A 23,169-nucleotide genomic window follows, 5' to 3' on the forward strand; every position below is an offset into this window, starting at 1 on the left:
AACTTTAATAACATAATAAACATATTAGATGTTTTGATCATTTTTTCGTGATTGAGTTATATGTAGAACATTTAGTTGTTAACATTTTGACAGATTATTTGTAACGGTATTAATAACAAATTTTAGATATAATTAATATTTAGTGTCTGTTTGTTTTCATTTTTTAGAATTGTTTTTTTTTTGTCTTTCAAGTCTAAATAAAAGAAAAAAAAGTGTTTAGTAAAAGTTCGGAACAAATATTTTTAATTGAAAAATCAATTAATATCTGTTTTTCACTGGCAGACACCAAACAATAAACAACAAATAATAAACAGCAACTGGTGAAACAAAGCGACAGTTAAATAACTGTAGGAAATTCAGAATTTTTGTAAATTTTTTTTTTTTTTTGAAAAGGAATTATTGTAAATTAAATAGTGGAATAGTTGGTGAATCTCTAGAATGTTATAACATAATCAAGTCGAGCCCAGGTAGGCTATGAGGCTATGAGCCCAATATTTATCTTTAGGCCGTCGCTCTTTAAATCGTTAAACAGGCGCCAATTTGGAGGTGCAAATCAATTCCAAAATCTCAACTCAGGGAGGAGGAAACGAATCAATATACGCTTCACTTCATGTAGTAGACGAGGATTGTTTGAGCATGCACAATTCAGTTCCCCTGAATCAATCATCAGGGGTTAAGCATTGTGGATTTTGACCAAGTCTGAGAATTAATGGGTTTGAGATCATTGAATTCTTCTACTTTTACAAGGTAATCTGTGATTCATTTTCTACGCCTATTTGATTTTGCTGCCGAATTGTCATCTTAGTTCGATTTTTTTTTTTCCCGAAGAAAAATGTGTAATTATTCAAGTGATTAATTAATTGTGTAATCTCGTTCGTAAAGAGTTCAATCGCCGCTGATATTTTCCTTGTAAACTTGATGAGCAATCAATTTGGTACCAGCTACCAGGATAATTATGCTTGTTACGGCCTTATAACTTTACCTTTGGGCTTGGGCTCGGGTCGATAGTAGCCGTGGTAGTAATGTCCCGGAGCCCGGCTACCGTTAGGTTGGTTGATCCACCTTCTGCATTCTGCAAGTGATTTCTTGTCTTGTCTTCAAGATTTCGACTCTTGGATTAGTCAAATATATCAATGCTACTATCAAATTTTTCTTTCAGATTATGATCTTGCTTTGAGTTTAGTGTTCTATCATGCTATTCTGCATAGACATGAAATTTAAACAATAAAAACAGTAATGTTTAGCAGCCGGAGTAGTGAGAGCAATATAGTTGGTTACTGCTTGTCTAATTGATCTTATAAATAACAATGTTTTAGTGACTTCCAGCTCAAATAATTTTAGTATCAATTCATATTATTGGTTTGGCGCGTCAAGGTGATACCAGTAACAAATTTGGAGAGTGTTGCAAAGTAGGGAGTTAGCCAATCTAAATATAAACAAATGGCATATTCACCTTCTACTGTATTGGGGTTTGTATAGGAGGCTTATTGATTGAGTTATGGTATAGAATTAGGAAGCTTTATGCTTCAATTTGGATTCTTGTCCTTCATATAGCTTTGGGAGTGGGGAAACATGCATTTTGTTTCTTGAGTACAGACATTAACTTCTGAAGTGGTCTTCACGTAGTTGCTTTGTTGCAGAATCGTTTTTCATCCATACATACAAACATACATATATATAGGTTTTGACTGTTAATTTTAAAAGTTTTTTAATGGAAATGGGGTTTTGATCGAGATTAAGAGATGTTAGCTTTAGCCATATATCAAGAGAAAGGGCTTTTGTGGCACACGGATGGATTAAGAAGGAAATAGGTATATACACTTATAAGGGCGGCTTTACAGGAATTAGTGCCGTATACTTTCTGTTCACAAAATTAATTGCTACTGAGATGTTGGCATGTTGTTTATATAGTACATATGTGTGATGCATCGTTATATGCTGGATTAATAATAATCAACAGAGTTCAGTTGTTTTCTAATTTTCATTTTGTCTTGGGCAGCTTTTTAGGTATCTGTTTGTAGGGGATGATAATGCAAAGTCATTTAAGAAAGATGGATACAATCAATTTAAATAGAGCTTTCCTTGACATCAATTTTATCTGTGTGTTTCAGATTTTCTTGATTCTGGCACTGTAAAGTATTTGAATTGTGCTGCGATATTATCAGTGATCTTGATATCCTCGAATAGATTACTTACATTAATAGATTACTTACATTGAGCGGCCGTATAGCTATTATCATTATCAGAGTACTTATCTTCATGCTCAAGTATGAATTGAATTTCCTTCTTTCACAACGAATTTCTATAATACCACTTTTACTACCTGCTTTTCAATTGAATTTCTTTTCAATCCAACTTTACGTATGCTTAATTATTCATGTAAACAACTTCTCATATGCTTTCCAGGATTGTTATTATTATTTTCAAAATTCATTTTTCTTGTTGCAGAACTGGGGGTACAAAGTTCGAGTGCTAGCTTTAATACTTTTATTTTGGGGTTTACAGGGCTTAACTGCAATTCAAACTTGTATCCACACAGCTTCGAAGCTCACTTTACTTTAGTACCATGGAGCAAAAGCTCATTTGTAGCTTATGTACTTTTGACGAGGTAAAATCACAAGATTTTTCTTTATTTTATAATTGTATATATGTTATTTTTTTACTTTTGTCCATTACCAGTCCAAATTATCTTTTTTGACACAATTGCTAGGCTTAGGGCCATATAGTTTTTTCTTTTTCATCTTCAAACAAATGAAGCAACTATTGATAAATTAAACAAGAACTTAGCATTTTTTTCCGAACTTCTAAAAAAGGATTACAGATTTGACTGTCCACAGAAAAGCTTATAACATCGTTAATTATGTGTTTCTACCAAAAAAGAAGAAGAAATTCTTATCTGTATATATCTATCAACCTTCTCATGACAATAAGACATCTCTTTTTGAATAAACGAATTTTTGGGCCCTCCACCCACTTGCTTTGTGCTTTACATTACCATGACCCTCTTTGATGCACTATGCATCATTTGCCTGTATCATGCCTTCTTGTTACCTTTTTGGTGCTCCGTGCATCATTTATGCACATAATTCTTTCTAAAGCCTAATCCTTAGTGTTCATCATCACTCTATTCCTATATAACTTTAAGCTTTATATATATATATATATATATATATATATATATATATATATATATATATATATATATGCTTGTGTGGGTGGAAGAGACTCATGCTTTCTTGATAAGGACTTAGCTGGTCTTGATTCACCAATCTGAAATTTGGAAAAAAAATACAGATATTGGTTCTTATTGAATGTTATCCCTGAAACATATGTAAATAAGAACTCCAAACTAGGTAGGACTAAATTTGTTTGGTGTTTGTATTATGTTAAATTCATAGTTGTTAAAGGCGCAAGGTGCACTAAGGTGCTAAGGGGTCCTAGCGTTAAGGGGTCATGGAGCCTAGGTTCAAGGCGCAATGCAAGGCGCGCGCCTGAAGAACACAGAACGCAAAAAATAAAATAAAAAGTATATACTCTATTACAAGTTAAAGCATATCAATAGTTGATATCAATATCACTAATACTCTATTACTAGTTAAAGCATAAACAAAAAAAAAACACAGACATAATACGAAATGTCAAAAACACAAAGTTAAGTTCATACTTCATAGAAGAAATTAACATATACTTAACATCTTTATCCAGGCTGCACGTTCTCTGCTGGTTCTTCTGTGTGTTGCAGTTTCTGTTTGCGTGGAGACTATTCTTTACATGACTCTGCTCTTAATCCCTCTCTAGTCTTTCTATATTTACGTCATTTGATATTCTTATTTAGATCAAGGGCTAAAATTAAGATAATTTAGATTAGATTAGTGGTTGAGATTAATCAACCATTTGTTTTACATAAAACAGTAAAAAAACCCTAGTGAAAACAGTATATGTTACTGAGGCGTCTCCGGACTCAGGCTCCGAAGCCCAGGCGAGGCACACAAGGTGAGAGCCTTTTAAACTGCGCCTCACCTTGTGCAATCAAGGCTCACTACCTTGAGCCTTGCGTAAGGCGCGCCTTTAACAACGGTTAAATTAAAACTAACAGAAACAGACAGATGCTGACTTTTTGCAAGGCCAAAGGATATTATACAGTAAATACTTTAGTGGCTATCTAATTCTGTTTAAGAAAAGTTCCATGCACATTATGATTTTATCAATTGTTTAGCTTTCCCTTTTCCCCTAATCAATGTATTTCAAAAGTTGAGATTAGTTTAAGCAAAACTAATATTCTGATCTTGATGGGCCTCTTCTGGTTTTTGTCTTGATTCTGTCGCTAATGCAGTGAAAATTAGCATTAGCATACCTTTCTGTCTTGATTAAATGATTGGACAGCAATGCATAAACCTCTAATAATTTGAGTTTTGCTAATATAAAGTGAATTATATGGAGAATATTATTGTTTCCGTACTGAACAACTTTTGACTAAATTTTTTCAAATCAAATGCCTTCTTCATCCTACCTTGTGGATAATGAATTCAAGCTTGCTTAAATTCTGTAAATTCTAGAAATCCTCTTCCCAAATTCTATCTTCTTTTGTTGGATTCTCCATTTGCTTAAGCTAGAGAAATTCATTGAGTTAATTCTTTTGCTTCTGGCAATTTTTAGGAAATAGAAAAAACTTCAAAGTTTAATGGAAATCTCGGTTGGATAGCTATTATATCATCTGATACCTTCAGGATACCCTTTTAAGGATGGCTATTTTGTTCAATAATTTCGTTTTATTTCCATTTTTGCATCCTTTTATCCTAAGGGCATGAAGGGATATTAGTTGGCCTTTCATAATTGAGAAGGCAGGAGGGAAATGATGCAGTAGTATTGCTTCTTTTGCAAAGTCAAAAGTAAAAAGGTGTAGCCCCCATGGGTTAATAATGCTTGGCTTCTCTATCAAATTAGTGGACAATTTAAAAATCACGCCACAATCTAAGCAAGAAAATCCAATGGTAGACTTTTAATGTTCATGAAATCCATTCCCATAAAACAAAATGTAGAAGAAAAAAAAAAGAAAGACAAAGAAACATGACACACTGTACATACAAAGAAATAGCAGAGAAAGCAGATTGGCTTAAGAAAAGAATTGTAAAATCTCTAAAAATTAAAATAACAGAGGGGAAATCAATGTACATTCTCAGATAGTGCCATTGGAAATTGGTGTTCCCCTTTTGATGCTATCCATGTGTGTTGTCTCGTAAACTGGCAGACCGCTAGAATAGATACCCAAGTCACAGTTTTGCAACTCAAATAAATCAGAACTTGAATCACTTTCAGCTCCATCATCAACCTCTTTGAACTTTTTAAATTCCTTCTCTTCTGATTGATATTGATTAACCCATGTCCTATCGTTCTCTATGCATCGATTACCATGGTTCTTTGGTTTTTCAGGAAATCCTTCACTGAATTTATTTTTCTCGTCCAACCAAGATAAATTTTTGTTCCTATTGTCATCCAATAGCTCCTTCTGGCAGGTTGTGCTGTGCTTCGGCACGGAAATTACTTGTTTGTTATCTGAATAGCTTTTAAAATCTCTGTAGTTCTTGGTAGGAGTGTTTGCGTTAGGAGGGGGTGTTCTAAATCCTGAGCTTGATGAAGAATATAAAGATTTTGTATCAGTAGTACTGCTTGAGCTTCGAAAATGACTAATGCTGCTCCTCCTTTTCCTTCGTCCACCCGGGCTTTCATCTTCATCTCTCATTGACTGTGTAGCAGATTTCGATTTCTTCTTTTTAGAGCTTGTTTGATTGAAAAGAGAATTCAAGAAACTAGCTAACCGACCTCCAGGAGAGCTTGGTTGCTTGCATTTCTTCTCTTTCAATATTTGCTTTTCCACTATATGAGATTGTTGAGGTATTGGATTTCTCATTGGTATGTCCAAGCTCATTCTTCCTCCTCTCCAAGGATACTTATGCTCTTCTCTCAATACGTTCTGTGTGCAAGTTGCACCACTATTATAGCCCGCAGCTTCATGATAATACCTAGCTGCCTCAAAAACATCAAGCTCATCAGAATCATTTCGGTGATGAATGGATTTCTTGTAAAGTTTACCCGTATTTTCTGATAGTCCTGTAATGGACATGCTTGGAGAAAATTTAGAAAGCTTCTGATTTGGTGGTTTTGGAAGTTATATCACAGGTATGGAAGGTAGAGAAGAAAGAGTAGAAAGGGAGGGAAGGAAGGTTGTGAGAATTATAGAGAGGGGATGGTTTTGAAATGATTGAGAGAGGTGGGAGGGTGGTGTTTATGTTATGATAAATAAAATGTTATTGCAATGCGTATAGTATTATACTATGAAGAGTGTTCTTGGAAGAGACCCACATTTTGATGTAAATTTTGTGCTTTATAAGTTTATAGAAGAGGAGTGGGGTATAACAGGAAACATCTTTCATCCTTCTAGTACTGTGAAAATCAAAGGTTTTGTTGGGTATGGTGGGTAGCAAAGGCGCTGTGCTTCCTTGGATTCTAGGGTAGTATTCTGTTTTAGTGGGATTGGCTTTTGAGTGGATGTTGGCTATGGGGGCTGTATCACCATGTCATGTGTTTCTGGCCCTTGGCTTTTATGTGATTATCATCAACTCTTCTCATTTCATTTAGTTCACATTTGAAGACTAATGTGGGTGTATAATTTGATCTTTTCTTGTCACTTAGAAGATCTTTTAAGAGACTAACCAGACAAACTTTTGAGGCTTAAAAATGAATTTTAGTACCTTAAGTGCACCTAAGCAGTTCAGTTAAATGTTAACTCTTGGAGTCTTGCTTCATTATGAAGTTGGAGAACTTGTTAGGTACTACCCTACTTTTGAGAGCTTGAAATTCACTCTTTAATTATTTGGAATTTGATATAATTCAAGTAATTTATTTGCTGTAATATATCTTTACCGGCATAAAATCAATTATATGGCCCCAGTAATATCTAGTTGGGTCTTCTTTTACTTTTTTTTTTTTTTTTTAAATTAGCTATCAAGTTAGAGAGTTTATTCCATGGGAAAAGTTACATAAGAGACCAAGGAGACTAACAATTCAAAATTCATAAAACAAAACGACAAAACTTGTGGACTGCAGTGTAAAACTAGAGTAATTTTCTTTTCTACATTTTTCCTGCAGATTCTGAAAATTAAGAATTTGCAAGTAAAAACCACTCAATATCACCATACTAAAGTTAATTCAGTTTTCTGTAATAGTAGTTATTACCTTTTTTTTTTCTTATTTTACTGTGTGAAGGAAATGTAGAGGTGCCGATATAGGTTACAAGTTATGAACGTGTCATGTCTGACTACTAGTAGTTAATCCTGACACATCTCATTTAATAACGGATTGACACAATTACAACAACAGACCTTTATTTCCGAAACTATTCGGGATCAGCTAACATAAACCGTCATACGAAACCGTGAAACAACAACATAAATTTTCTTCCTCCACTCAGTCTTATCTACTATCATATTTTCCTCAATTCCCCCGTAAACTCATATCACTCTCAATCACCATCTTCCAAATTGGTTTAGATCTTCCCCTACACTTTACCATTGTATCCTTTTGCCACTCTTCAATCCTTCTAACTGCACTCTTCGTCTTACATGGTTAAACTACCTTAGTCGATTTTCCCTTATTTTATTCTCAATAGATGTAACCTTTACTTTCATCCTAATTATTTCACTCCTCACCCGATCCTTTTTCATATGGCCACACATCCATCGCAACATATGTACCGTCCAAAATAACACGGCCCGATATTATACTAAACATGTTACATGTTATAAACCTACCAATCAATTTAACCTTTTTGACAACAATAAACTAGAATTTCTAAATCCAAATTAACATGACTAATATTTAATATTTCTAAACATATATAATATTTAAAAAATACATAAAATTAAAAAATACAAGTTAAATTCAAAATTTTTAACATTTAATTTAATACATCAATTAAACACATACAAAACATTAATTATGAACTCCATATTCCAACAAAACAAGCTGAAATTCAACTTAATAAATTATAATTCAACTAAATACAACAAATCGAGTTAGCATCTTGATTAGACTTCAATTCATTGAAATCCATGAGAAATTCTACAATCTCTTCTCAAGTTCTATCTATTTTTCTTCCATAAATGGGTTATGTGGGTCGAGGTGACACGCCCTTTCAACTCATTAAAAATTACATGGGTTATAATGAGTTGGTGAGTCAATTCACAATCCGACTCATTTATTTTTCAGGTTAATTACGCTGACTTGTTTACAATTCCAACTTCGTTAAGACTTAATCCCAATTCATTTAATTTCTAAGTTACGTGAATCTTGCTGTATATATCGCTTCATGTTCCTTTTTAACAGTACTAGGGAAAATGATGATTTCTTCCATGATTTTCTTTATTGTAGTTTGGATTTGAACATCCTTATCTGTACAGATGCAGTGGTAGTTTTGCAGATTAAAAGAAAGAAAGAGAATCGGTTTTAACAAGTAGAATTATGATAACTGAAGTATCTGTATGACATTATAGAGATAGAGGGAATTACTACAAAAGTTGATAAATTTATCGTACAGGAAAATTCCATATAAAATTCACCATTGAGTCATATCATCATTAAGATTAGGGTGGACCAGTATCTTTATTAGCTGAGTGGACCAACAACTTAACTCGCTTTTAAAGAGAAACGCTAAACAGTAATTTTTAATTCAGTTAAATCTTATTTAATTCCTAACTAGCTAATTCAATTCGAATAAGTTATTTTACATCAATTTTCTTCTGTTTTATTCAGTTTGTGGTTGAAACTTAACAAATCAGAAGAGTACTTCTAGCTTTTCAGTCTATATCTAGTTTTCAGATTATAGATATAATTGTCTTCATATAATGTACAGCTGGCTGATTAGCCATCTAAAATGAATGGAAAAAACATAAATATCTTTTATTATTACTACAAATGGAGCCTATGATGATTGGGAAGAGCAGATTTATTTTCTATCTACCAAACAGTAATTTTAAGTCTAAATTTAGCAGAGGGTGCAATTTCATGTTTGATTAACAAAAAACGATTTTTTATTGTTGTGTAATTTCATATTCTAGTCACTTTTCAATTTTTAATGTCCTAACTATCCAATAAAACTTGAAATTACATATATATATATATATATATATTTTTTTTTTTTTTTGTTAATGAGAAAACTTATCTCCCTTTTAACAAGGTGTAAAATTGCATTCTCGCGTCAAATATTAGATTTAAAATTACACTGTTCCATAAGATAGATACTAAATCAACTCATCTCTCTTGCTACATAACTGCAAAATAAATGTCAAACTGGTGGTAGCTGGTGGGTGGGTGTTAATACTTCCATGCATGTATTAAATATTAATATTTATGAGTTCATGAAATACTGTTGCTTATCACATGCTTAATTAAAAGGAAAAGAAAAGAAATTGCAGACATTAAGGAATAATTTGTATGCTTAAGATAACATCACATAAAGATAACGATGTGCAACAACAAGCATGAGAAATACTATGTAATATATATTTCGTTCATGCACACAGTCTCTTTCATGGTTTACGGACACCTCATTAAAGTTGGATTTATTTAGAATAAATAAGTAGAGCAGAGCCATACAACAAATAAAGAGAAAAAAGATACAATTATTGGATATTAGTTTAATTAGCAACCTTTTTAAGTGCAAAGTACTGCAACTATGCACAGGCTTACATACATGGATAATATTCAATTTTTCTTCTTAACCCATCCTTTGGTGTTGGAAGGGAGACAGAGATCACATGCTACAACCGTGTGATGTGGAACACACGTGTGAAATGCTGACTGCCGACTAAAAGTCCACACGTGGCATGCATATTAGATAAAAGTGAGTAGAATTTATCTGCAAGCAAATTTCAGTAGAAGGAGATCTGAGTTAGATGACGATGACAGTTCAGTTATGATGATAAGGTATGGTCAATTTTAAGCATTAGTTCTATATGAGGAAAATGTAAATGTATAGGATGGTCCCTGCAAGAAGAAGTATAACCACAAGTTGCCTCATCCAAGGTACGGATAAGATATAAATTTACCTTTTAAGTAATTTTTTTTTTTTAATAATATTAAGCCTAACACTTTAGTAGTAGGTAGTGTAATTTTAAGTCCAATTGATTAAAATGAGGGTTTTTTTTTCACATCTAATTTTATGTTCCAACTACTTTCTAGCTTTCAACATTTTTGTGGTTTGAAATTGCAGGTTAATGAAAAACACTATTTTTCCATCAATTAACCTTATATTTCACTAACTAATAAATGTTAGTTTTAAAATTAGACTGATTTCTAAGTAGAGGTTAAATTTGATCTCCTCTGATAAGTTAATTTGTATCTTATTTTGCAAAAATATAAAAATCCAACCTTTGGATGTGACTATTCTTGTCTTTTTCCATAACATGATAGGCTGCAATCTAATTTTTCCAAGTACTTGTAATAGCAATAGTTGAAATTTTGTGAATGTGACCATTGTTTTCTTTTGGTTGATTCTGGAGTCTAGAATCCTACTTACAATTAGTGTTTTCGGTTCTATATTTTTGGTGTAATAGTAGTGTGGCGTTCACATGGGCCTGGACCAGAAACCTAACCTCTGAAACTGAATAAGAGGTGCGGAATAGGACTCATAACTTGTTGGGTACTTGATGCAATCAATGAATTTTTAATTTTTTTGATATGCAATCTTTTGTTCTTGATCTAAACGACAAAAGTTCCAACAGTAGAAAAGGAAAGAAACCCATTAAGCAGGTGTGAAATGGGCCTAAAATGTAAGGTCCAAGACCAAGAATGGACCATATCCACATGTGTATTAGCAGCTAGGATTAGAGTGGTCGCCAGAAGAGATATCAAATCTGCAACCCCTCTAACCCTATTTGTATATAATGTTTTGGATAGATGCATGCCTGTTGTTTCATGTTAAGTTGCTTTCTTTGATTATACACCATGCTTTCTTAAAGTTACCTTCCATGGTCATCCTTCTTCCTTTAGTCTTATCCCTTTTTTCCTTTCTTCTTTTTATCACTTCAATCCAAATAATCAACTCCCATTTTTTCTTATTAATCATTGAAAAGGAGATTATAGAATCTTAATGGATCTTATCAATGTTTTTGTCTAACACCACTTCCAAAATGAGTTGTATTAAATATGTTGCGTCGTCCTATCAGAAATTGACACCCCTATTAATAGCATTTTTAACTTTTAGTCAATTCTATAAAAATAATATAAACAATTGACTCTTAGTGATTTGAGTAGTGACTAATACATATCATCTCCAACAATACTATTCATATTTACTCTTTATTTATTATTTTATCAATAAAATTAGTAAGTATGGTTATATTTACCAATAGTGAGAGGAGAGAGACTCGTTAATAATAAATTATTAATAAAAAATGAATTAAGGAGACACTAAGAGTTGAGAGAGACTTTCTATTATGTAGAGGCTTGTAGTGGTTTGAGGAGCCACTAAGAGGTTGTTGGAGCTTATTTTTAACTCTCTATCTTCAAATTTTAACTTAAGAGTCAAACTAAAAAATTGTTGTAGATGCTCTGAGAAGTTGTTGAAGATGCTCTAATGTAGCAAATTTCTGTCAATAAAACCACTATGACTGAATCCAACGATCTGGTCCATTGAAATGTACCGCGGGCTGCTACATTAACCACACCTCACAATAATGTCTGACACATATCACCATGTGGCCATTGAGATTTAGGTTATTTGTTAGAATAGTCAGAAAATCTATTTTTTTCAATTGCTCTATGCTTGCTATGTGGCAACACGTATAAAAAAAAATTGTTTTTGAGCTGTTAAAGCTTTATTTAAAAGCTAGTTTTTATAGTTATTATGAGTGTAATGTGAAAAAAATATAATAAGTTTAATGTGATAAAAAAAAAAAAGATCAGAAACTTAATATATTAAAATGAAATATCAGGGCTCAAATACATCAATACCGTAATGACCAGAATCTCCGAATACTTTTTTCCATCTATATATTTCAATGATTATATATGATAAAATATTTTAGTAAAACTGATAATCATCGTGCAAGAAATTAACATACCAACTACTAATATCACAATCAATCTTGGTTTATTGCTTAAGCTTAGTTTCTTAGCCTGTCAAAAATGTCTTCCATGGGTGCAAAGGCCCACCTAATGGACCCATCAGACCCATTTTTGCTCCCTCTACAATGGGTCAATTTGGAGTATGTTCCAAACCTTGTCCCCTAGCATCACTCAAAATATTGGCTGCGACTCTGATTGATGGCTTGCAATCTCCAATATCATTTGTATAAATCTGAGATAAGATAAGAATCGTTTGACTTAAAAATTATTTAATTAATTAGTCTGAATTATAATCATTGTACTACTTGTTTGATGCTTTTAAACTTTGATTTACATAAAGTGAAGCCTTTCAAAGCCCTGAGATCCTCAAAATCATAAGTGTGTCCAAGAGGTACACATGGTGTGTCCTATAATGACATATTAACCAGATAAGATGAGATTAATTGAATGAAAGGATGATATCAAATTACTATTTAAGAATAATTTTGGACAAATGAGACAGTCCCAACTGTAAAGATAACAGTTGTTGCCACCTGGTCCAGTTAAATAAGGTATTAAAGAGTATGCACACCCTGATCCACTTTTACGATAGAATTAGCGGAATGACCGGTACACTTAACGTTACTGTTGTTCACCTTCCTTTTAATAGACTGCCACGTGGCTCCTATTCAAATCTAGGGACACAGTTTGAATCTATTATAAATACAATGTCTACATCACTCAGAAGGTACTCATTCATTCATTCATTCTACTAGATCACCTAAACTTAATACTTTTCAGTATTATTCTTTATTGACTTAGGCATCGGAGCAGAGTCACCAGTTCTCAACCCCTCTCTGGCCGCTTTGCTATCTTATCTCAGACAGTCGATGGATCTAGCAAGCTCGATTTAGTATTCATCACATGAACTGGAGTGTGGAACGAATAGATTTGCACCATGACTCAGATGAACAACCTTGTAATCCAGCCAACCTTATACATACCTTCTTCTCCAGCTCCGCCGACTAGGAATCGAGGCCTAATAGACGCAAGAAACAACCTGATAGAGCCAATCTAGATCACCCAACATTAGAACACGAGATCGAAGCCTGCTTGGGCTCCCTAAGGTTCATGGATAAAATCACGAAAAAAGCTTATTTACAGCATATGCTTGGCTCAGGAGTCTATGAATGTGCTCAGGGATGAGCATGTGACAAAGATGGAGGTCGTAGGGGCAGAGTTGAAGGAGACAAGGGAAGCCAACAAGCAAGCAGTCATGCACGGCTCTATTGCTTGTTCTACTGGAAATCACATCGTCTGCAAATGCCCTAAAAAGAAACATGTCTATGGATTCCCAACAGGATGTATCCCAAGATATAGGGACATATAATCTAGCTCTACACACCGAAGGTATCAACACTCACGTAAACCTCATAATCATCGCCATCGTTTTAACAAATCTAGATCTCCCAAGAGGAAGAAAGCTATCTGCCAAAGTTCAGTGGAGTCTCATCTTCGGTATTATGAGGAAAACTAAATTAAAGCTTTGGGGCCAAAATTTGACGGTCGATGGTACCCTAGACCGAATAAAAAAGCGGATGAAGGTGGAGGTACATGTCTCAAGGAAGAAAATTATAATCTCATCTGAAACCAACTCCGAAATGTTATGGTAGACACATAGATCAATTCTGAGATACGAGAAATAACAGATGTTATTACACCACTCTGTGCAAAGATTATGGACAAACCCATGCCGCAGGGGTTCAAATATTCATCATTACAATAGGAGGACTGATCCAACGACACATGTGAAGAACTTTCACCGAGCCTTAGAGACAGCCACAACCACATACGCACTCATGTTATGACTCTTCCCTACTACTACTGGTATGACCAACTCCTTTCAAGATCTATATGGACATTCAACCAAATTGAAAATAAGTTTGCTGAACACTTCATCACGTCCATCCCTGAAATCAACACTACGCAAGATTTGAACTACCTGGTGTAGGAGCCTCATGAAACCCTTTGTGAATGGGTAGAAATATTCTAGAGGAACTGCAATAAAGACCTGTCAATTGAATGTAGATGGACATGTGGAAGCTATGGCTTCCAATTACAGGAGAAAGTATCTATCTAAAGAGCTAACTACTAGATGACCCAAGACTTTCCCAGATCTAATACGACGGGCTAGGAATTTTGTCAAGTGGGATGGGCACCACCTAAATCCCTTGCTAAAGGATAGATTGGGACTGACAGAGGAAGAGATCCTTGAAGATCATGAGAGCAAACTAACGGCAGCTTTGCCCTATTGAATGCTCCTAGAAAAGAAATTATCTACTGGGTAAAAAACGACCAAACAACACATTCAATAGCCACCGAAGCTGAAGTCTTTCGGACGTTGCCATAGTGGAATATACTATGAATTCTATAAGAATGAATGTCATGACATGAAGGTCTATAGGAAGCTAGCTACAGAGCTTAATAAAATGGCAGAACAAAGGAAGATGGACAAATTTCTAAAGAACCAGAAGAAGGCACCAGAGAAATGTTACAATTGAACATGCGTTTAGAGGGGTCATTAATAAAGCATAATATAGATCACCATTGCAGCCGAATGCCAATTAAATTCGCCAAAAAAGTAGCATGTTGGGCTGTAGTATGCTTCCTAATATACACATTCGACTTTCCCCAATTGACAATCTGCCCTGAAAGAAGACCATAAAAATCAAAAAGTTTTTTAATAGTGCGCGTATTCTGGACGGTAGCTTTTCCAAAAAGCAATATATCGTATAACAAATGTGAAGGAAAACAATCCCCACAAGCAAACAATATATTATCAAACTCTCCACTTGCTTCTAATTTAGTGATCTAGCGACTGAAGAAATCCTCAGCAAGACCAAATAAAATAGGAGATACAGGATCTCCTTAACGAATCCCACATAAGCAAGTAAAATAGCCCCGAGAACGGCCCCCAACAAGAATCGAGACTCGAGAAGAAGAAAGAATATTAAGAATCCAGTCTTTAAACTGCAATGAAAAACCGAAAGCCTCTAAGACTGCAAGCAAAAAACTCCAGTCCAGCGTATCAAACGCCTTTCGAATGTCAATTTTTAAAGACATATTACCGCCAAAACAACGCTTGTTTAAAGAATTAATCCCTTCTGAAGCTGTAGAAATACAGTGGTGGGTACTTTGAATTTTTATGAACCCGGACTGGTTTTCAAAAACAATGCGAGAAGCAATAATTGCAAGTCTGTCTGCGAGAATTTTAGAAATAATTTTAAAACTAAAATTACTCATAATAATTGGTCGATACTGATCTACTCAGCTGACAGCCTCGACTTTAGGAATTAAAACCATGAGATTAGAATTCATACCAGGAAGAATATGACCATTGCTAAAGAAACTTTTATCCATATTACAGACATCAGAACCAACAATGTCCCAAAAAGTTTGGAAAAAATCCCTGTGAAACCATCAAGCCTAGGTGCATTGTCTTTATCCATACTAAAAACTGAAATCCGAATTTTTGCATTTGAAGGACATCTTGACAAACCAACATTGTCTTCTATTATGACAGACTGGGGCATAACTTCCGCAACTACTCCTAAATCCATTGAACTGTGACGACTAGTAAAAAGCTGAGAGAAATAATTCACCACAAGTGAAGAGATAATTTCCATTGAGTTCGTAATTTCTCCATTAATTTCCATAACATCAATTCCAACCCACAATTTTTTTAATAGCAGCAACTCGGTGGAAGAAAGACGTGTTCTGATCCCCATCTTTTAACTATTTAACTCTGCTCCGCTCTTTATAGAAAGATTCTTTCTGTTGGTCCCGTGTAACGTGATAGGATTAGTTCCAGGAGGGTTAGGAACTAATATAACTTTTTAGCTTGATAATGCTGACTTAATTGAATGTTTGATTATTTAACTTAGTTTCAGGTCAGCAAGGCTGAGTGAGGTGTGAGACAGCTTTAATCAGATACTGACTAGAGCTGTTTCAGTTGTGAGTTAGGAAGTAACACTTAAGTCAATTTCCAACTCAACACTCAGATTACTCAGCTTCAGCTTGTACAGATTATTTACTGAGTAATTTTAAGCAAGCAACACACACACACACACACACACACATATATATATATATATATATATATATATATATATATATATATATATATCAAGAGAAAGGGTTAGAAGTTACTCAGCAGACTTATCCTGGTTCGGCCTCTCCGCCTACGTCCAGTTCCCGAAATCCTTCCGAGCTTTTTCAATCCTCTACTGAGATCTTTACAGGTAGAGCACAAACCTTTTACAATAGCAACTGAGTATGCAAGAGTACCGTCCTCTATTCGTCTACTCAATCCTATCTACCACTGAATACTATAACCGAGTATTCAGCTTCTCTCTACCACTGAGTACTATAACCGAGTACTCAGCTTCTCTAACCTTTTACAAATGATACAAGAATTGTTCTTACTAAATGAAGAACACTTTAGATGAATAAAATCACTCTAGACTTTTACACAATGATTGGAGTTTGGTGTAAGAGCTTGCTTTTTCTTTTCAGACAGCTTCTATTTTAGATTTTCACTTCGTGAAGATTTTCTTTTTCTGTCTGTATGTTGTTGTATGTTTTTCATCTTTGATCCAAGTGATGATTTGGCCTTTTTATAGCAATCTTGTGGCTTCAATGATTTGAATTCCGACATAGCCGTTGTGGGAAAATGGTCTTCTTCGTCATCACGTGGTCAGCTTCCAGAGCTGCAGGCCAATCCTGTCTTCTGTTTTGGACAGGTGCCTGGTTTATCTTCTTTTGCCAGATTTGTCTTCTTACGCCAAGTTTGTCTTCTAGCAAAAGTCAGATGGTCCATGCGTCTCGAAAAGGTCCTTAAAACAGATTTTTGAGGCTTCTGATTTGTTTCAGAAATTTGTCAGACCTTGTCTTCCAAGTTGACGGATCCTTAACGCTGACTTGATTATTACTCAATTTGACTCAGCGGCTTCGCCTTCAAGCTTTTCTGAAGAAGACATTTCTTTCGCAAAGCTGAGTTGCATTCCACTCAGCTTCTGTTGTGTGACTTGCTTATGCTGACTTTGTTCTGTCTTTCTTTTATAGATTTTCAGTTCCTGTTCTCGTTAGTTAACTTACTCAACATTGAACAAACACATTAGTACAATGTTAGTAGTCTTCAACATTTCCATTGAAATGGCCATGCCTCTTGGCTAAATCTGCAAGGTTTGCAGCCCTTCTTGGTCTTCTTGGGACACTTGGCTCGGGTTCATTTGGGTTGGCTCGTTTCCTGGAGGTAGAAATGGTTGGTGCCATGAATCCTCTGCCCCTGCCCCTACCTCTGGCTCTGGCTCTCACAACTGGTTCAGTTTGACCTATTGCGGAAGGTTGTGTTGGGGGTGGCTGTGAAGCACTTCCTCTACTAACACCACCAACATTTGCTCGTGGTTGTGTTGGGGGTGGTTGTGAATAACTTCCAATTACATGTCCTTGCTGCATCATATTACACCAAGATATAACTAAATTGCATTATTATTCCAACAATCATCAGGAAAACAACAAATCCAACAAATCCAACCAACTTACACTATAATGTACAGGGCTGGAAGTGGTTGCATTAGGGCCCTTTTTAGGCCTGCCTACCTTCCTAGGTGGACTTCCCTGCAAATATAAGAAAAGAAATACGCATTTGCCTCAAACATAAGAAATGCTACATGGTTGTATAATGTTGATTATCCAAAATTTGTATAGACTTACTTGAACTTGATTACCACTCCTTTTGTTGTTTAACTTACGCTGCCTTCTTTGCCACGGTGTTTCACTTGTAACTCCAGCTTTGCAACCCCTAGCATTATGGCCAAACCGTTGACAAAGCCCACACTTCACACCACCTCCTATCCTCGAAACCTTATGAGGGTTCCTTGGTTCATCAGCCCTCCTATTCCTTCTCTTCTTTGGTCTTCCAGGTGGTTTAAGTACAATTCCAGGATGAATGTCAGGTAGTGTTGTCCTTTCCCATTCCTCTTGTGATGGCACAGGCTTGAATACATGTTGATATACTGCCAAATACGTTGTCTTCGAAAAATATGCATGCACATATTGCTCTGGTTGTTCTCTTTGATACATGATGGCAGCCACTGCATGTTTACAAGGAATACCAGAAATGTCCCACATCCTACATGTGCATGTCTTATCCTTAAGATCCACAACAACATTCTTTCCATAATGACTAACCTCGTACAACTGATCACCTGCTCGAGTGCAGAAACAGTTTCTACTATCCACTTTTACCTTCTCAAGTATTTCCTGGTAATTTGGACACACATTCCTAGTGTAGTTCTGCATACCAACGAACTTAGTATACTGTCTCGCCATGAAGGCTTTCCTGATCCACTCTAGCAGACTAAGTATAAGCAACTCTCTACAAGGCAATATCATCCTGTTGAATGACTCACATATGTTGTTTTGAATTGCGTCACACTTTGTTCTAGGGTCGAAGTGACTCCTTGCCCATGTGTGAGGATCATGGTCCATCACCCATTGATGAGCCGCAGGGTCAAATGCTTTTAGTTTCTCCATATGATTCTCCCATAACTTTTTAGTACCAGCTGATGCAGCCTGCCACAAATGGTCTTTGTATTCAACCCCTTTGAATCTCATTTTCATGTTCTCGTACATATGCTTGACACAGAAACGATGTTCCACATCTGGCATTAGCTCCTTCATAGCTTGAACTAGCCCCTATAAAAGAACAACAAACCATAATTAGTCAATTGTAAATAAACACTAACAAGTAAGTACTATACGTGACTAACCTTTTGTTGATCCGACATGAAGACCCATCCAGTTTCTCTAACCGTTCCATAATCATCCTGCAAAACTTGTAGAAACCATGCCCATGATTCTTTGCACTCTGAGTCAACAACAGCAATAGCAATTGGAAATAGGTTCTCATTTCCATCTCTACCAATTGCCGCCAACAACTGCCCCCCCCATCATTCCTTTCAAATGACAACCATCTAGGCATATAATTGGTCGTAGGCCAGAGAAGAATCCTTGTTTTTGGGCAGCCATTCTTACATACATATGTTGAAACATAACAATCTCCATAGGAACTCCTACCCCATGGTCTAGCTTGAGCTCGGTTTTGATTTTCACAACAGTTCCTGGATTAGTGACTTTGAGAGTCTCTGCATAATCATACAGTCTCTTATATTGATCCCTAACTTGACCAGATATAATTTTTCTCGCCTCGCTCTTAGTCCTATAGCACTTTCGAATAGACACCTCATACCCCAAATCCCTCTTAATCTTGTTCTTCAAGTATGCCACTTTCAAATCCTTATCATCCCTCATGTCTTCCAAATACTTTTCACAAAGGTATGAAACCTTGACAAATTTCTCATTGTATTGCCTAGGACACGTATGGTTGAGATTACATGTCTTTATCTTGAAAGTTTGAGTGTTTCTAACCAAAGATCCTCTAATCCTGAACTCACAATCCTGGGAATCACATCTCACATTCACCAATGATGGTCCATTCTTACCAAAACGAAATGTATGCCCTCCCTCTATTGCCCAAGCCCTCAATGCCTTTCTAAACTCCTTAGCACTCCTAAATATCATACCCAATGCCAAATTTTTAGTCCTTGCATTGTAGTCTACATTAGGCGTTACTCCCTCATCCTCGGAACCTTGCAAACTTCTTAACTCATCATCTAAGTCAGGAGCAGCCTCATTGAACTCAAATTCCACCTCCCTCCTGTTTGATAGGTTCTCATTGCCACCCTCATTATGCATTTCTCTATTAGGGACATTACTTGTACCTATATTTGGAATTTCAGTGTACAAATTACCTTCACTATATAACGACACATCATCACTATCTGAGTTGCCAGGCCCTGAATGAACTTCAAAATCACTATCTTCACTATCATCACCATCACTACCATCATTGTCCTCCTCACCCTCATTGTCCTCATTGTCCTCCTCACCCTCATTGTCCTCCTCACCATCACAACCCTCATTGTCCTGATCACCAGCATTGTCCATATCAGGACCGTCGCCCCTTTCTTCCCCCCTACCAGCTCCCATATCATTGTCAAGCCCTACTGCATCCCAATCCATACCTATATCAAGCCCTAATGTTTCATCAAACATGTATCCTCCATCAACACCAAACCCCTCTATTACTTCTTCTCTAGCTTCCACTGCTTCATCCTTGTTGCATTACCATCCCCAACCATATCATCAACTAGCTCTATATGTTCCCCTTCTACTTCCCCAACTAGCTCCACATGTTCCCCTTCTACTTCCCCAACTAGCTCTACATGTTCCCCTTCTACTTCCCCAACTAGATCTACATGTTCCCCTTCTACTTCCCCAACTAGCTCTACATGTTCCCCTTCTACTTCCCCAACTAGCTCTACATGTTCCCCTTCTACTTCCCAACTAGCTCCACATGTTCCCCTTCTACTTCCCCAACTAGCTCTACATGTTCCCCTCCTACTTCCCCAATTAGCTCTTCATCTTCCCCACCTACTTCCCCAACTAGCTCTTCATCAACTCTTTCTCCTTCATGCACTATGGCTTCATCACATACATCTAGACCACCCTCACTATCTAATGACACATCATCACTTTCTGTGCTATCAAACCCTGAAATAAATTCAAAGTCACTGTCCTCACTATCTTCACTATCCTTACTATCATTCACACCTACATTCACATCATCAACTGGTTCGTCTCCATCCACACCTATTTCCTCAGCTACTTGAACTCCAACCATATCATCAACTAGAGTTAAATCCTCTATCTCCCCTACCATCACCAACTCAAGACCACCAACTTTAGAACCTAAGCTATTATCTGAGTTGGATGCGTTGGACTCAGCTGGTGCATGTTCTTCACCATCAACCAGATTCACAAAAACATCATCCTTAATCATTGCCACGGGTTTAGGTAAAGCTTCAAAATATACATCCCAAGTATCCTAACCCCTATTAGCATCTGCCACGCTAAAACATGATTTATCATCTATAATCTCCCAATAACTCCATTCACCTCTAAGTCCTATAACATGCATCCACATCCTACAACCACCTGTATACTTTAACTGCCTATAATAATCCAACAATCTATAATACCCTAAATAATCTTTGTCTAATGTAATCTCAGCTTCATCTCCCCCTAAATACTTCATGGAGTCATCAAATGAGGACCACTTGCCTCCATGGTGAAAAACCAGGGTCACATATCCAGCCATCTGTACCCCTTCATGCAACATACCAGCAACAAAACAAACAAACCAATTCAACAACAAAACCATAATATCAAACCAACAACAAACAACAGCCAACACTGATCGCGTAAATAGAAACAGAGATATGTATCAAACGACTCGATTCAACTAGACCCCTAACTATTTCAAACAAAACTCGACAAACGATAATATACATGCAATATAACTGTTGATGATTAATAAACCCAACAAAAAAATCACAAATCCGATTATTAATCGTACAAAACAGAGATATGTATCAAACGACTCGATTCAACTAGAACCCTAACTATTTCAAACAAAACTCAACAAACGATAATATACATGCAATATAACTGTTGATGGTTAATAAACCCAACAAAAAAATCACAAATCCGATTATTAATCGTACAAAACAGAAAACCCTAACTATTTCAAACAAAACCCGAAACCAAGAACAGATGTAACATATGAAAAAATCGATTCTTCCATGGATATTGTTAACTTACCTTGGCTGACACGTAACCCCTTGGAGAGCCTTGAAATATGGTTGCTCTACCCACTTCGAACAATCGATTCTAACGTCTATCTACTTTCCTCGCTTACGAAATCAAATGCCTTCAGTACAGTAGTAGAAACGATGATTGAAGTGCTTAGGGATGAGTTCTTCCTTAGCTGACCCTTCGTATCCCGATTAGGAAATCGTTCAATGCAAGTGAAATATGGAAAGTCACTAAGATAAACTATGTTAAAACGAGTTCTGGAGCTTATATAGGTCTCCCAACATTTTCAGACAAATATACCCTTTGCCACGTCACTGACTTAAACGGCGTTTTCTCCTTTTCTGCGTTCTTTGTAACGGCGCAAACCACATGCCTTTTTTTTTGTAAAACCAAACCACAAGGGTTTTTTTGGAACAACATCAAACCACAGGGGTTTTTTTTTGGAATTTACCCTAAATTTAATTGTTTAATCATGGGATTAACTTAAATAATTTTGTCAAATCAAAATCATGTGGAAAGGTGTTTCAACAAACTCCCCCATTTTGATGTTGACAAAAGTATTTAGTGAGGAACTCAGTGTTGAGCTCTCCATGATAGTTGACATTTTCTATTCTTCTGAAATTACTCACCCGTAAGGGTTGGATCTACTGACCTTCTAAGATTTAATCGAAGTGAGTCTAAGGTCAGCTTCAGAAGAAGGTCAATACTTGGAACAGTTTGTCATTACTCAGTTTGGATACTTAGTTAAGTTCAGGTATCAGAGTTGAGGTATACTGAGTATATTTTACTTGTTTAATTTCTGTGTTCACAAGTTATAATTTGTTTGTTGTTCAATGAGTAGTCATATGAGAAACGTCAGCACAAAAACAAAGCATATAAGCATTACATATATAAAGACAGTTTGTAGAAAAAATGCTTGTATATAGATATACTTAGTCCAACAAAGAAGCATGCCATAAAAACACAAGTTACAAGATAAGTCTATTGCTAGTTCTATTTCAAGCTAAGTCTATTGCTAGTTCTATTTCTTGATGTTGGCTTGAACTTGGTTAGACTTGGTTTTGGTTTGGCTCGGCTTGACTGTTCTTTGTTGTTGAGTTTGATTGCCCGGGACAGCGGAAGTTGAGCCAGGAGGCTTCTGCTGAGTTTGACGTTGAGTTCCGTCAGCTGGCTGCTTATCTTTCTCCCCCGTTTTGCCAGCATCACCAGGCTGAAGGGGAGGAGAATAGAATTGCCCCTTTTGAACAACATGAGTTAGTATGGTGGAATACTGTTGTATTTGACTCG

At 35.9% G+C, this 23,169-nt stretch overlaps 1 protein-coding gene and 1 long non-coding RNA gene across 2 annotated transcripts; one reads left to right on the forward strand and one right to left on the reverse strand.

Moving 5' to 3' along the window:
* The first annotated feature begins 570 nt into the window (after nucleotides 1-570).
* Nucleotides 571-10,641, forward strand: LOC136220745 (uncharacterized). The gene is made up of 3 exons (XR_010684707.1): nucleotides 571-747; nucleotides 2,506-2,608; nucleotides 9,798-10,641. It is a non-coding gene; the product is annotated as an uncharacterized lncRNA (long non-coding RNA).
* LOC136217859 (protein BIG GRAIN 1-like E) lies at nucleotides 4,993-6,696 on the reverse strand. Its single transcript, XM_066004534.1, has one exon. The coding sequence runs from the start codon at nucleotides 6,119-6,121 to the stop codon at nucleotides 5,177-5,179; it is 945 nt and encodes a 314-aa protein (XP_065860606.1). The 5' UTR covers nucleotides 6,122-6,696; the 3' UTR covers nucleotides 4,993-5,176.
* Nucleotides 10,642-23,169: the final 12,528 nt, after the last annotated feature.

This window comes from Euphorbia lathyris, chromosome 2 (genome assembly GCF_963576675.1).
Source record: "Euphorbia lathyris chromosome 2, ddEupLath1.1, whole genome shotgun sequence".
In the NCBI taxonomy this organism is placed as follows: domain Eukaryota; kingdom Viridiplantae; phylum Streptophyta; class Magnoliopsida; order Malpighiales; family Euphorbiaceae; genus Euphorbia; species Euphorbia lathyris.